Source organism: Eutrigla gurnardus (genome assembly GCF_963514095.1).
Source record: "Eutrigla gurnardus genome assembly, chromosome: 19".
In the NCBI taxonomy this organism is placed as follows: Eukaryota; Metazoa; Chordata; class Actinopteri; order Perciformes; family Triglidae; genus Eutrigla; species Eutrigla gurnardus.
In genome coordinates this window covers 5,324,191-5,340,218 of record NC_139930.1, presented here as the reverse complement: position 1 = coordinate 5,340,218, position 16,028 = coordinate 5,324,191, and the positions used below count along the sequence as shown (strand labels likewise).

The window sequence follows — 16,028 nt, the reverse complement described above, 5'->3', positions numbered from 1 at the left end:
GCAGTGAGCAGCCCCTCTCTCAGTTTGTCACCCATGACAAAAGAAAAACGGACAAACAAACAAAAGAAAATGTAAAAAGTTTGGTTTTCCTCCTCATTTCGACCGGACGAAACTTCGACCCGCACCCCCAACCCCTCCATCCCTCCCCCGTATCTCCGTGCCCCGTTCCACCCGAGATCCCCTCCCTGTCCCTACCCTCCCCTCCCCCCTCCTCGCTATCTATTATCACGCTTTGGTACAAGTGCTGGACGCCGAAGATTGGGCGCCGGGGCTGCCTCCGTCGTCTGTCCATTTGTCCAGGCTCCGGCGGCGGGCGTTCATGAAGAAGTTGCTGACGGTGGTGAGTTCGAGGCCCAGCTGCTGCGAGATGGTCAGCTGCATCTCCTTGGATGGTCGCTTGTTCTCCTTGAAGATGGCCAGCAGGGTGCGCCGCTGCAGGTCGGTGAAGACCAGCCGTGACTTCTTTGGTGTGTTGTTGCGGTCCTTCGCCGTGTCCTGCTCCTTCCGTTTGCACGCTGCGAGGAGGGGGGGAGGGGAGAGAAGACAATGAGAGTGGAAAGCGGGGTGATGGGAAGAAGAGACAGGAAATAAATCTGTTAGTGTTGTTTGTAGTATTTGAACAACGGTTAAATATTGGAGGAGGCTTAAAGTCCATGTCTTACAAGAAACACAAAGCGTAGTCTTGACGACTGAAGTGCATGTTCCTGTGTACATCTCATGTCTGTGCAGCAGTCTATTTGAGTCTTCCACTGTGTCATTACTATATTTTACCAATACAGCTAAGGCATTTCACTTATTAGGTAGGATACAAGAGAATCACATGAGAAGTAAAAAAGCAATGTGAAAGTTGGAGATGCAGTGTGAAGTTTAATGATGAATGTTGAGATATTTTGCATGTTTTCAACCTTAATCCGTTGGCTTAATTTAAAACAAAAGCGTTTTCCTGTTTGGTTCATTTTTAAGTCTGGTTTCAATTTAAGTGGTTGGTGGACTAGTTTTGAAGCCTTGAGGTCGGCATTTTGGCCCACATCATCTTGGATTTTTGCAACCAGTGAAGGAAGTGACCATATTTGGACTGTGGAGGAGCAACGGGTGGATCTGACGAACACAAGCAGCAGAGGAGCAACCTTACTGGATCTGGATGCATCTGGCTTCTGGTATGAAGCTGTTAACAAAATTTACAGCAAGTGTTGAAGTTGTGTCAGTACCTAATCTTATTATTAGCGTGGTAGCAGTGGAAACGGTGGTAGTAGTCCTAGACAGTAGTGAAGGTAGCGATGGTAGCGATGGTAGCTTGGTAGCGACCTGTAAATCACAAGGTAGCCCCTCTTAAAAGCTTTATGGTCTATTTGACACTAAATGGACCATAATTGGCAAAATTAACCTCATGCTGGTATGTTTTTACGATGTTTACTGAGATAATAAATCAAGTCAGAAGTAGTAATTTTCTCATAGACTTCCATGCAATTCGACTTGCAACCATTAGAGTCACCCCCTGCTGGCCAGTAGAGAGAATGCAAGCTGAAGGCACTTTTCATCAGGCCTTTGGGGGGGGGGGGGGATTTGCATGTTTTTGCAAGTTGTGGGTAACCATCTAGACATGACTAAAACTGTCCAATCAGACAGTTCAAGTGACTTCACCCATTGGTCTGTCCGTAATTAATCAGTGTAAACACACACACACACAAAAAACCACAAAGCACAGAAAAAGGCAACAATGTTGTATTTCCTCCCACTTGGTACAAACCGAATCTACCAAACAGCAGGTGTGAAAGCACCCAAATGGGGGGTCTGGTTTTGTCAATTGAGCTCTTTGTGGACTTCTGCTTCTTCTTGAGCTGAGTAGGTTGAGGAGGAGAAGCTCTGTGGTCTGAAAATAATCAGCTCCCTTATTGTTCATCCATCTCCAGCCAATGACACCTGTATCCTGCCTCTAATCATAGAAAATCCCTTTGAGTGTAATAACATCTAAACATGTCCCTCAGTGTGTTAGGCAGCACACTGTCTGTCTCCATATATCAGTATTTTCACAAGAGAGACTCCTCCCAGCCGAGCAGAAATATTTTTATAAATTGTTTGATTTTAATTGTTTTTATCGAGTGGGGGACTGATTTTTGTACCTAAATTAGTTTTATTCTATTGTAATCAGTGTTCATATGAACGTTCTTAAAGGGCAACTACACCCATTTTTAAGATTCATACACCCTTTTGTCTAAAATCTTCCTGAAAATAATAGGAAACGTGAACAACTCTGTCCCAAATCTAAAAGCTAGAGGGCTAAAACTACATTTTTTAAAGGCTGGAACTGCTCCATAGTCAATGATTCAAAACTCAAAACACAAGAAACATGTATAATTACAAGCTTTACCAGGATGTTGTCCTGAATATGTCTGTAATGTATTAAATACATGTGTTATACACAAATATTAAAATTCATTTCCAAAGTAGCACGAGGCCACATTTCATGCCTTTGTGTTGTAAAATGTGATGTAATTCAAGATTTCTTAGACTTTACTACGATCAAGAGGTCGACAAAAAGCCATCCCCCAACACTGTAATAGAATAATTTATACTGCTACAATATTAGAGCAATAATTGCAATAACACACCCCGTAATGTGTCTGCTGTTGTATCTCAGTCAGTCACTCAGGAGGAGATCTGTGTGCATTGGATTTGATTACCTCCCTGAATTAAGTATGCACGAGTCGGAGCCCGGCTGATCGGTACGAATCAGGTTAAGTACTTAGCTCAGTAACAAAACTATTACGTAAGAGGAAACTATCCTCGCTGTAAACACACACAAACACACACAAACGCACACACGCATTTATGGCTGCACCACTTCGTCAAATGGATTCTAAGTGTTGGGCAACGTTTTAGATTAATTTCCCCAAGAACATTACAGTATATGTTCAAGGCCTGCCTTGACTTTGGATTGTTCTTCACACCATGTTTGTTAAGTTTAGCATTGTGGCTCGTTGCTGGATAGAATGACTCAATTGTTCTTCTGTCGTCTGGCTAAAAAGGTGAAATGCTATAAAAAATTAATGTTAATCCTCCACACTGTCAGGAGTTGTAATGCAGTTTGTCACTGACAGGTGGTACTATTGATCTCTGAATATGAGGACACACACACACACACACACACACACACACACACACACACACACACACACACACACACACACACACACACACAAACACTGGGTTTAAACATATACTGAGTGTGTGTGTGTGTGTGTGTGTGTGTGTGTGTGTGTGTGTGTGTGTGTGTGTGTGTGTGTGTGTGTGTGTGTGTGTGTGTGTGTGACTCATGTTGTGGGGTCAGATTTCTGTTTACATTCACATTGTGGGGACTCACCTTTCTTTTGGGGACAAAATCCACGTCCAAGTAAAGTAAACCATTACATTTTAGAGTGAAGACTAGGTTTAAGGTTAGGGTTAGGGTGAAAACATGACTGTGTTTCAGATACAGACAGCAAAAGAGACTTTGAATCATTACATGTAAAATTGCCAAATGGAAATAATAATTATTAACATTATTATTACTGGATTTAAAAGTCTCATTCAACGTATTAAAACCTATAAAGATGGGACATAGGATATTTTATATAGAAGAACATCAACATGAGCCCAAAATGGTATCAATGTTTTGATCTTGTTTATTAAAAGCCTAAAGTAGAAACGACATGGACATTGGATCCTAATATTGACTGGGTGATAAACATGTGACTGTTATAACAAATGTGTCTGTCAACCTCTTTTTCTGTAAGTGTGTTGAAACCGTTATTTAAAGAAGGAAGGACATGGAAGCCATTTGAACTCCAACTTTTACTACTGTCAATAGTAAATATATTACACCTGCTATTTGATTACATTTGATTACTTTGTACAAGTCTTTATGCTAACTACTAATATGTTTGTTTTTTACTAGTAATGTGCCAAAACCACCCATCCACTAGGCTTTCATTGTCAAATTTAAAATCTTTTGACATTTTGTCCTTCAGTTCTAATGGGAAGAATATCCTCTCTTCGCCTTCATATTTATAATATATAATATAAGTATAATATCATAATTAAACTAAACTGAACAAAGACTAAACTGAAAACGATCATAAAACACAAGGAGGATAAAAAATTAGGTTAAACGTAGATGAAAGCATGAAATGGAGTGGAATGTTAAAATATATAAAGAATGTTTGTTATAAAACATTTTTTAAGTGATTTACAAATAGTAGTGGATCATAAAATGTTTTATCACAATAATAATGATTTAGGTTAAAATATGTCAATCTTGTTTTTGTGTGCATATACACACATACAAAAATACATCCAAAATAGTGTCACTCTCAAGAGCTGCAGTTCTATAATTAAGACTACATGAATAAATATTCATATGGGTTTTTTTGTGCACTTCTGTAGTGTTTGTTTTGCACCTGGCATTTCCTGACTGGACTTGTGTTGATCATCATGAAGCTCTGGTAGGTGTGAGTAACTGGAGGTACTTCCACCTGACAGAAAAGAGTATACAGGTTTTTATTTTCAATATTATTTCCATGCATATTTCATGCATGCATATTGAAAACAACGGTCGACAGTTCTGAGCGACTGGAGCTGCCCCGTGTTGTTTTCACTTTGATTTATACATTTCATTTTACATTTCCCGGTGCTCCCGATGGCCAGTCACAAAAACAGCCTGAAAGTGTGTCCGCTCAGATTCATTAAATTAGAATACATTGGACTATTATGTATATTAGACAACAGTTTTGTTTGGTAAATGGAAAAAACTTTAGGAGAAATGTTGTTTTTTTAAAAAAACATTGTTTTGTCACATTGTTTTGTACCAAAACCCAGATATTGTATTGGCCCAATAGTGTCAAACCATTTCAATCGTTACTTGAATCTCATCTCCGACATCCTCCCCCATAAAAAAGACAAAAATAAACAAAGACATTTTACTTAGATGACTGGATGTAATTTGCTCTCAAAATCACTCGCATGGTCACATAACAGTTATGTAAGCCCAGGTATTGCTATCAGGACCGAAAAAGTCAGATAGGCGCATAGTATTGAGTTTAATTTTAGATTCTGAGAATACAGTCCAAATTCTGACTTCAAACCCAGAATTCACTTTACAGCCAGAATACATTTTTCACATGTGGCCCTAATCGTCTTCCATACTTAATATGTAATATTGCTGGCTTCATCTGTGTGTTTTAGTGGTATCCTTTTGTCATTTGGATAAAAATGTCTTTTACATAAATTGTGGTTACTTTATTTGGACTGCTGTGTATTTTAAAATGTATGACAGTGCACAAGCACAGAAAGCGGACAAGTTTGGACTAATTTAAGTTGTGCGTAAAGCGTTTTGCTGGGTAATTTCAAACATGTGGTTGAATGAAGGTTTAAAATATAGGGAGGCTGTACTGGTCTCATTATTATGGATGTATAAGGGTTTTTGCTGCACCGCTAGAGGGAAAACAAAATATTGTAACACGAAGAATCCTCCTTAACAAAAATACAAAAACAAATTTCAGTTTCAGTTTCAATAAATTAGTAAAGAAATCCTATTTTAAATATTGTAAATAGATTCCTGATGTACACCGTTTCCTTTCTGTCTTTTCTGCTTACTGTTGCTCGATGAAAAAAGCTGAGCAGCACTTCACCCCCAAGAAATGCAGACACATTTAGGTTTAAAAAGGGAGCAATCAAAACCGCCCATCCACAAACGCAGGGTGCCGTCAATGTGGAAAGAGCACGCTCGAGTGATTCAATCAGGCTTTTTTTCCCCTCTGGTCGAGGTTACAGTGAGGATCAAATACGCAATTATATTATTCAAAAGGGGTTTACCGGTTTGAGGAGGGGGGAACGTAAGGAGGGGGGAGGGGTGGCTATGCTTTCAAGGTAAGGGTTGAATCAATTGGATCAATAAAGCAGGGTTCCTCTGTCTTTCATCAGCTCTCTTAGTCTCTCACGTAGACGTCAATGTGTTGCTAAATGCGTCTCTAACTGCAAACGAGATCAGCAGAAAACACAGAGAATCTCTCGCCCTCTTTTTCTTTTTCTCTCCGTGTGACTCAGCTGTCACAGCCTCCCCTGTCTCTTCTATTTTACACAGTAATTAAACCTACAAGCAAAGGCGTCATCATTAATCCCAGAATATCACAGCCGCTGTGATGTTATCATCATTATCTGTAGAGCATCACAATGTTGTTTATCCTGATCTTGGTCCTCGAAGTAATCATTCTTGTCACTTGTTTGGTCTTAATCAAGGCTTGGTATCAAAGTACAAGACCAATTCTTTGTCTTTTTAAGTCAGATAGTTTTTGATTTAAAACCTAATTAGGGCCGACACAATATCAGATTTTCACTACACAATGACAATAACGATATCATCGTGATATTTGTAGATTATATATCTATAGATATATAATAGTTGGAAAAAAATAAAATGCTATCAGCCAAATTTGTCATTAATGTGGGTATAAACAAAATATTCTCTCTCTTTCTCGTGATTGCTGATGCATTTAAATAGGAATAATCAGAGAATTGTGTCTGAGAACCAAATATTCCAACTTTAAGGGTAACAGTGTACACACAGTATATAAGTGAGCTTTATAGCTGTTGAATGGTGTATTTTTTTAAACTTTTGAAAGCTTGGTGAAAATGAATATCAATGTTCTTGTCTCACTCTCAGAAAGAAAATACACCGACCGAAAATGTCGAACTATTACCTTCACATCTTCACAAGCATGCACTCCTAATCCACCAGTATTTCGTTTCTCATTAACAATAACCTTCACCACCAGCTTCAAAATCATCTGCATCACGTCACAGAAATCCTCTTTCATCATCGTCACCAGTCAAAATTAATTTCTCACAACAATATTTGGTTTCTTCGCAATCGTTATCACCACCACAATTATCCTCCGATAAAATCCTCATCACAATCATCTCCATCATAATTATGACCACTTTCAATATCACGAGCATATCGTTCATCACCGTGACTTTCCCTTCACAATAAATGTCATCAACAAAAAAAACTCATCAATATCATTATCATGATATCAGTCAGTAGTATTGCAGAGTTGATTGTGCAAGGGGTTGAAAATAATAAGACACTGACAATATCAAACAATATCCATTAAATTATTGTTTAGCTCCCTGTAGCAAATCAAACGGTGGTTGTCAATCATAGCTCAGAAACTGTAACCAAACACAGGCCTGTCAAACTTTTCTCTGCATGTTGTAGTGGTATGCATTGGGGTCTAGTAAGAGAAATACTAAAACTCAACAGTTAAAGGCGCAAGAGAGTAAATTAAACCGTTTTTTCTCCTTTAACATAAGCTGCAATTGTTTGTGGAGCTGCAGTTGACATAAAATGAAAACTTCTTCCACTACTCGCACATCTCTTGTGTAGTGCTTCCCCGACGCTGCTGGTCCTAGAAAATACAAACAATATCTTAAATTTTGCAATTCCGTTTGCAGTTCACTTTTGCTGCTGGATAAACGAATGTTAGAACCAACAAGGCAGGCAGCCATGTCATTTGGCTAGCACTCCGAACGGCCATGCCCCCAATGGCCACAGCCCGATTGAACACTGCACAAGCATTTATTGCTAAATATGCTGTAAATTGCTATTTACTAGGACCAACTAGCAATTCACGATTGATCATAAACCGGTCTGGGTGTTGTACTTGTATGCGTTGAACCAGGCTAAATATGTGGTGAAATGATCGTTTTTAAGTCAGACACAGACTTGAACCACATCTGCTTACATCTATTGATTGTCAACATTTTCAAAACACAATCAGCTGTTAATACCCACTGCTGACCAAGAGGTCAAGCTTTCCAATATGACGGCTGAGAGACATTGTTCCACCTTGAAACCTTTTTTCTATTCACTTGAATGAGGTTGAGCAAAGTGCTCAACCTCAAGAGCTGGTAAAACACTCAACAGAAGAGAGTCAAAATGTCAAGGGGTGCTAAACTTCAATAGAAATCAAGGTGATGTTTTATTGAATAGTCTTTTCAAGTGAATGTTAAGAAATAAAGAGAAACAAACACAGCAGAAAGGTAAGGCAGGGGAAGAAGAACTTGAGAGGGAAAATGGATAGTAGAAGAGAAAAAGGAAGATGAGGAGGGTGGACATAAGAAAGAAGTTAGGAGAAAATGGCGATACAGAGCGGAGTTAAATCTTAACTAAAGTACATTTTTGATAAATCTTGCTTGAATACCCTCCGTGTCGCATGTGCTGGTCCCACATAAATTGTTGATAGTTGATAACGGGACCGGGGTAACCATTCTTTAGATATAACGTTGAACATGTGGTGTCCCACAGGGCTCTAGCTTAGACCCAGTTATATTCAGCCTGTGGCATTCCATTATTAGAAAACACAGTATCAATTGACGCTTTGCTAAGTCCCTCAAATGCAGACTGGCCAGTTATAGCGTAGCATCAGATTGCTGCGACCAGGATCTGACAACTATCCAGCTCTGCTCCATAAACCCTTTTACAATTGTTTCAGATTTTCTCCATTTCACGCTGGTTTTGTGGATTTGGAACTAGTCATGATTAAACGTGTAATAGTGATCCGTGACCTGTGGAGCTTATATTAGCGGAGTACAGCACATCATTAAGTAGCATTAGCGCTTCTATGTTGGTCTAGCTACTGAAGGTAGTAAATGTCTACACTTGCTTCTTAATAATTGTAACAGTGACTAAAAACCTACCTGACGTTACAGTAACAGAGTTGTTCCTTAATTTTTATTGTGGTGGGTTCACTTTTACATTGTGATCTGTAGGCTTTAGTATCTTTCTTTATCTATACCTGTTTAGCTGCTGAATCACTTTGACATCCTGAAATATATCCTTCAATCTCAAATTGAAGACCCTTCTGTCTGTATCTATCTGAATTTGTTTCTCTGTTTTTACAAAAATAGGTAATATTTTTTTGGGGACAGTGTGGGCTCCATAGTAGCCCTGACAGCGTGACAGAGTAGAGAGTGGTGCTCAGCGAATGGTCAATTTCCATAACTACATAGCCGATACCCAGCTGTAAATCTAGCTTATAATTGATTGCATTCCTTTATGATAAAAATCTATAGATTCATTTCTTCTGGCTATATATAATGAATACATACTGTATCATAAATTGAATGTGGAAGACGCATATTAAATATTAAGACAAGCACTTAACATTTTTTTCCCTGTGTTTATCATATTTAAATGAATCATTGTTTAATTGTAAATATGTGGTTTATTAATTTGATTAAATTGCTTATTGGATTTTTTAAAATATTATCTTAGTTATGAAGTGTGAATTGAAGTTTATTAAAAGTAAAATTTGAAAGAGGGGAAGTGAGTGAGCCAGCAAGCTTTGGTTTCATTTTACAGAGAGCGAGGAGAAAGAGGAGCTCAGCACAGTCATTAGAGACTGTTTTCATCCTCACCACAGAGATAGATCACAGCCTGCCAGCTTTAGCATGACGGCCTCAGCCTCCACAGTGGTGCTGATGGACACTATTTCCCACAATGCAATTATGCAACAGATATGGGGGCGCTAATCATAAAATAGTGACAAAACGTGCTGTGTTGGCCTAAATATACCCCCCCCCCCCCCCCCCCGTACAAAACTCCTGCCTTCAAAGTCAAGCTGAAATTAAAAAATGCCTTTTACATCTACAGTCATATTGTGCACCTATTTAAGAATGTGCAAAAAAAGCAATATTATCATCCATCCATCCATCAATCTGAAACTTTTAGTCATAAGGGAGGTTGTGTGTGGAGTGTTACATTCTAAGCCCGCCCACTTTTAAGATGTCCAATCAAAAATGGATTTGATTGAAAGCCCTCTTGTAACTGTACACTGTTCAAATGTCCCGTTTCACTGGGGAATACTACCAGTACAGGAAATAAAGACACTCTTAACTTCTGTTTCCTGGACTTTAAAATCTATCAGACATTCAATATGTCAGGTGATTTCCAAATTTTGTTAAGTATAATATGCATTTTTTACCAGCTACACATGATTATGGAAAGAGATTTGTGCTTGTTTGTTGTTCATGCAAGTATTTTCTTTTCTGAAAAATTATGAGAAAATGTATGTGAAGCCATTAACCGGCCCCTCTTTTTCTTTTTTCTTGATCACTTTATGTATTACAAACATAACGTACAACAATAAGACAACAATGGGACATGGCATGGCTAAAGTACAACTAATGTTAGTTCAACAAAGGAAGGATATTTTTCAAAGAAGCATGCAATTTTCCAATCATTTTTATCTGATTGTACTAACAAAATGAATTTAAACATGGTTGGGCGGTCATTAAAGGACCATACCAGTCTAATTCTGACTTCTCTCAGAGATTCCTCCTGTCTTCAACACATCTTGTGAGCATCAGTGTCTGCAGCGTTTACTTTAGTAGAGCCTGTCTGTTTTAACTACCGTTCACTGCCATTCATGTTGAAACGGTGTAAAAACACTCTACAAGACTGGTAAGTCTCTCGGTTTATGTAACTCAACCTTGTGGAAATCACTGCATTGTTTATTTGATCTAAAACTAATGTATAACTCCATTAAAAGCCATTCAAATTTGCGCATTGATAATCACATCTGTATCCGAAGCTAGAAGCAGGTTTTGGGTTCACTTGTTCTTAATGTCTGGCTGCTTCCAGTTTACGTAAGTGGCCCAAGTGGAGCTAGCCGGTAATATCAACATCACTTGGCTGCATCCCATTGGTCAAAAGTTCTCTGACTGGCTCTGATTGGACTTTGTAAACAGGAAGAGTTGAGATGAACAAGCTTGTATGAGGTACCACTCAACGTTGGTTTAAGATTCACAATTCAATGTAGCGAAGAAAATACTGGTCAGGGAACAAAAAGTTGAAAATCATCAATTTATAGAGACTGTTGAGTCGTATCAGTATGAGCCTGAAATTCACACAAGCCCAAGGTGTAACTTTCAGCCAATCGTTGACCTGCTTTATATTTTGGTTACGCCCTCTGAGCTGTTAATCACAGAGAGCCAAGAGTCTGAATGTTATTACACCTGGAAAAATAGTTCCTTACAAGAACTGAATTTCTAACTGGAATTTTAGCTATGAGGATGATTTTAATGACAAGGTGCGTTTTAACGCATTTTCAGCTACATTCTCTTATGTTTATTGAATATGGACAAAACGTAAACAAACAATCTATATCACACTATCTCAAAAATAAAGCAACTTTGGTAAACATGGTTTAAGATTTACGTAAGCTAGGTAGCTGATTCTGACGATGGACAATGACATGTAGTAATACTGGTATGGTCCTTTAAAGCTTTGATCATAAGCATTCAAAATGTTCATTTAACAGCCATAAACTCATATTGACAGTGGGAGCTGTCTCACCTTAAACCAGGTGTTTCTTCCTCACCATTCTGTACAAAACCATCCACCATTGTTTTAAAAGCCAGGCCTCAGAGCAGATCACCAGATGCTAACAGCTAATCACGCTGTCTGAGCTAATGGGGAGGTTTCCTTCATTTTCCTCATTTGGAATTTTGATGGTCAGATGCAGACAGAAGTAAAAGAGAGAGAGATGAAGATGAAGAGGTAGAGAAGGGGAAGAAACGAGAGATTAAAAGCAGAGAGGGAGGGAGCAGAGAGGATCGATATAGCTGAATATAAACCATAGATGTGTGTCAGGACGCGACAGACTCAGACAGACAGGCTTCATTCTGGACGAAAAAAGGATTTATAGCACAAAGGGCTGGAGAGTTCTGTCTCGCCCTTTATCTAGCATCTCTCTCTCTCTCTCTACTTCTTAGACTTTCTTTGTGTGTCATTTACTATTTTCTGCTGCCTTGCCTTTCATCACCATTTCCTCCTCATCACTTTCTTTTCCTCTTTCTGCTTTCGTCTTTGTCGTCTCTCATTTTTTTTCTTTCCAACCCTGTTTTTTGTCAATGATAATCTTCTGCATCTTGCTTGTTTTCTCTTTCATCGTCCCTCCTCCATCTCCATTACGTCTCTTTGACTTCGTCGTCGTCCCTTTCCTGTCTTCCTCCCTAACTTCTTCTGCTTCTCTTTTCTTCCTTCCTGTCTCCTTGCCTCTGTCTCCTTCCTCTCCTTCATCTCCCTGCCCCTCCCACCTTTCTGTCTCTCCCTTCCCTCCCTTGCTCTCCTTTCTCCGTGTCTCTCCTCTTCCTTCTCTCTCTCTCTCTATCTTTTTTTTATTGCACCATTACCACTTAAGCCTTGCTATCCATTACACAGAGGGCATATAAGTGCAGGGTAAGTAGTAAAGTCGCCCTTCAACATACACTTCGCCTGCTTGTGTGTGGCGCCACATTTAGATGCTTCGACACTCCGTCATGTGCCGGCAGAGCTCAGCGATGTTTTGATGAAATCATTAATCAGCGGTGACACGATTACAGCTGTGCACCAGCGGCTGTGTGATGTCGTTGTGATGTCACTGGTGACTTTTTATCCCCAAATAAACATGACCATTAACTTTCATTTCATTCTTCCTATTGCCTCAGGCTCTGAACAGTGAATGAATTTAAATGAATTTAAGGTGCTATTTAAAGGTGCTAAATTCTAAATTCAGAGCATATTGATGATGAGCGATTGCCTCCACATGACTCCCAACATGGGGACGGCTGACACGGCTCGGAACTGACGGCTCGAAGCTAACGGCTAGGTGCTAACGGCTCGGTGCTAACGGCTAGGCACTAATGGCTTGGAGCTAACGGCTTTGTGCTAACAGCAAGGCACTGACGGCTAGATGCTAACGGAGTTTACGGAGCTAACAGCCTGAACAGTGCAATGTGCAACATGTGCAATGTTAACCTGAGGAGGAACCCAAGGGTGGGCAATACACTCCCGTGACAACTGCGTCGTTCGGGATGCCGTTATCAGCTGTGACCGCACTATGAGCACAGTTCGGGGCAGCGGAAGTATGCCATATAAACAAAGCAAAGAGAAGCTCGCACTACAACACACACAGAGGGAGGGTGACTTAACTCGCTGCTCAGGTAGACAATACACCACTTTATCTTTACATTGCTAATACTTGTTTGCTGCTATTTTAATACTTCGATTTTCTAATTTAGCGTTTTAATTTATTTAAGCCACTCATTTGAAAAGGTGGAAACATAACCCCATTAAAAGTTTTAATGAGTTTTGTGGATGGATTAATACATTTTTAAAGAAGGATAATACAACCTCAATATTTACAATACAATACACAGTTACCCTGGGATACTACAATGACATTGTACTTTCAGATGTTCATCACCAAATTTGTGGTTAATGATAATGATAAACTAATTGATAACAATATATTAAAATTGCTTTTAGTGGATCTGTCCAATTAAGAAGGTTTGAAATGAGTAAAATTTCACCAAATAAGCCATCCCAAAATGTTCAACTCAACAAAACAACTAAAATGAAAACACTCTTATTGTATATATTTGGGGGTAATTTCTGAGTTTAAACTGGTTTACTATGGTGCTGGTGGGTGACCCATAAATTCTCATAACTGAGATAAACAATGAAAATGTGGTTGCAAAAACATTATCTTTACTAGTAGGAATATTGCAGTACATTACAGTGCACAGGCCTCAACACACTCCATGCATCTTATCTCAGCACTTAAACTCACACACACAGATGTATAGAGAGAGTAGAGCCACACTGCATCATAGCAATCAGCACTCCAGTATAAGTGTGTGTGTGTGTGTGTGTGGTTCTGCTTAATGCACCACGATGCTTCCGTGTTGAGACGATAACCGGAAATGGCACAACAGACTAAAGACACACTCTCTGTCTCTCTCGCTCTCTCTCTCTCTCCCTCTCTCTCTCTCTCTCTCTCTCTCTCTCTCTCTCTCTCTCTCTCTCTCTCTCACACACACACACACACACACACACACACACACACACACACACACACCCAATAACTGAGAGCATGAATGAATCTGTAAGAATATTAATCCTTGAACAAAACAATATTGTTGTACATCTGCTTTCGGCTGAGAAATGACCCAACACAGATGTTTAACTTCTTATAGATTATTTTAGTTTTTCTAATGAACCAATTCATTGTTTAGCCTCTGAAATGTCACCCAACAGCAGCACATATCCGTCACCTCCATTTCCAGAGCACAGAGTTATGGCTGAAGTTGACATTTTTGGTTTAAATGCCTATTATTGCTATGAAATTCAGTCCCCTAAATACACATTGTTCTCACCAAAGACCTGCAAATGATGGCATTCCCATCAGCCCTCTACTTTGTGTTTGGTGTTGATATGCAAATGTTAACATACTATACTAAGATGGTGAAAAGTTGATGTCAAACATCAGCATGTTAGCATACAAAAGTTAGCATCGAGCACAAAGCTGCGTCATGTACAGCCTTGTTGAGCTGCTAGCATGGCTGTACCGTATTCTTGTTACTCGAAGTGACCTGCAAATTTAATTGATTATCCAAATGACAGTAATTAACTTTTTGTTGATTGCCTAATTGGAGGGTATGGCTGGTGATATGTGTTTTTCTTCTTGCCGTAAAATCTCATGAAAAGCCCAGAAGTAACTGAGCATATTGTTTTAGGAAATTACTGAGCCTTATCTCGTTAATCATTAATGCAAAAACTGTAATTCATTCAATCCTCATGCAAACGTTGCACTAATATGACAGATTTAAAGTAAGGCATTAAGGGTTTCTGTTTTCTGGAGATATAAACTTCTGTTCATCCTGCACTCTGTCAAAAATACAGACAAATTGATAGATCTGTTTCCATGACTGGTGGTACTGCAGAACAAAGAGAGAGAGAGAGAGAGAGAGAGAGAGAGAGACAGAGAGTGTGTCCAGATAGATGGTTTATCAGTGTATAATCTGTATGTCCACACAGTCTGTGGTGACATCACCGGACAAAGGTCTTGCTGACCACACACACACACACACACACACACACACACACACACACACACACACACACACACACACACACGCACATACACACACACTGTAATGTATCTCCAGTTGTTTACAAGGAGAAAAGGGTCGACCAATCACAGCGTCTGGTGGCTCAGTGATGTCATTGGGCTGACGAGGAAATGGCCTCAGAGGAGTTTGATGTCATCCACTTCTCTATCTCTCTCTGTTATTTTCTTTCTTTTCCGTTTAAGCATCCTGAAATGTATCTACTTACAAAATGCAACAGATTACATTGTGGGGTTTCTGGCAAAAACTTAGGTAGGTAGGTATGCATGCCATTTTTCCAAGCGATAATGGGAAATTTTGACCATACAGTAATCACGTTTTACAGCTAGACTTTAATAATATCATGACATCCATCCATCCATAATCAATCAATCTGGAACTTTTAGCAATAAAGCAGTGTTTAGCCACGATCCTATATACGTATCAAGCTACATTCTAAGTCCGCCCACTTTTTAGCTGCCCAGTAGCTATTTCCAGCAAACAATCTCTAAAAAACCACTGTACGCTAACTGCCAAGCCCCAAACAGCAGACGACACAGTTAGAAACTAAACAGACAGATATGTCCCTCAGGAGGTGGTGGAGAACAAAAACAGAGCTAAAAGAGAGAGAATATTGGACTTTCATCAGGTGGACACAAACATGAAAACAAATAAACGCCATTGTTGCTCTGTCTCTGCTTGAATGTGTAAATAAGCAACGGTTTGCTAACAGGTTTATCATATCAACTAAGAAAGTGATGCCATGTCAGTAGTTTACATTCAGTTGACAAGCAAGTTTTAAGCAAACTTTCTAAATGTCACAACCATCTATGAGAGCAAAATGGAGAAAATACATTTTTCGGCCAAGTTTTAATTGATCTTTCATGACAATATGAAAATATATATGCTGCTGCTGACTGATCAGTCGTACAAGTTAAATGTTTAATACACCAGAACTTGTTTAACAAAGGCCAAACCACCTCAAGGGAGCATAAAATAGTTTTGCGCGATTGAGCAAGTTTTATCAAAGTTTTTCTTCTTCAATACTTCAAAATGTC

General features: G+C 39.2%; 1 protein-coding gene across 2 annotated transcripts in view; it reads right to left on the bottom strand.

Moving 5' to 3' along the window:
* Positions 1 to 217: 217 nt before the first annotated feature.
* onecut2 (one cut homeobox 2) overlaps positions 218 to 16,028 on the bottom strand; it is a 33,310-nt gene continuing 17,499 nt past the window's right edge. Inside the window, exons 2-3 of one of the 2 annotated variants that reach the window (XM_084035297.1) lie at positions 4,437 to 4,511; positions 218 to 515 (exon numbers count right to left, since the gene is read on the bottom strand). In XM_084035297.1, the coding sequence (XP_083891423.1) occupies positions 226 to 515; positions 4,437 to 4,511 (365 nt within the window). In that variant the 3' untranslated portion in view covers positions 218 to 225. The remainder of the gene's footprint in view (positions 516 to 4,436; positions 4,512 to 16,028) is intronic. The other variant, XM_084035298.1, reaches the window with a different exon arrangement.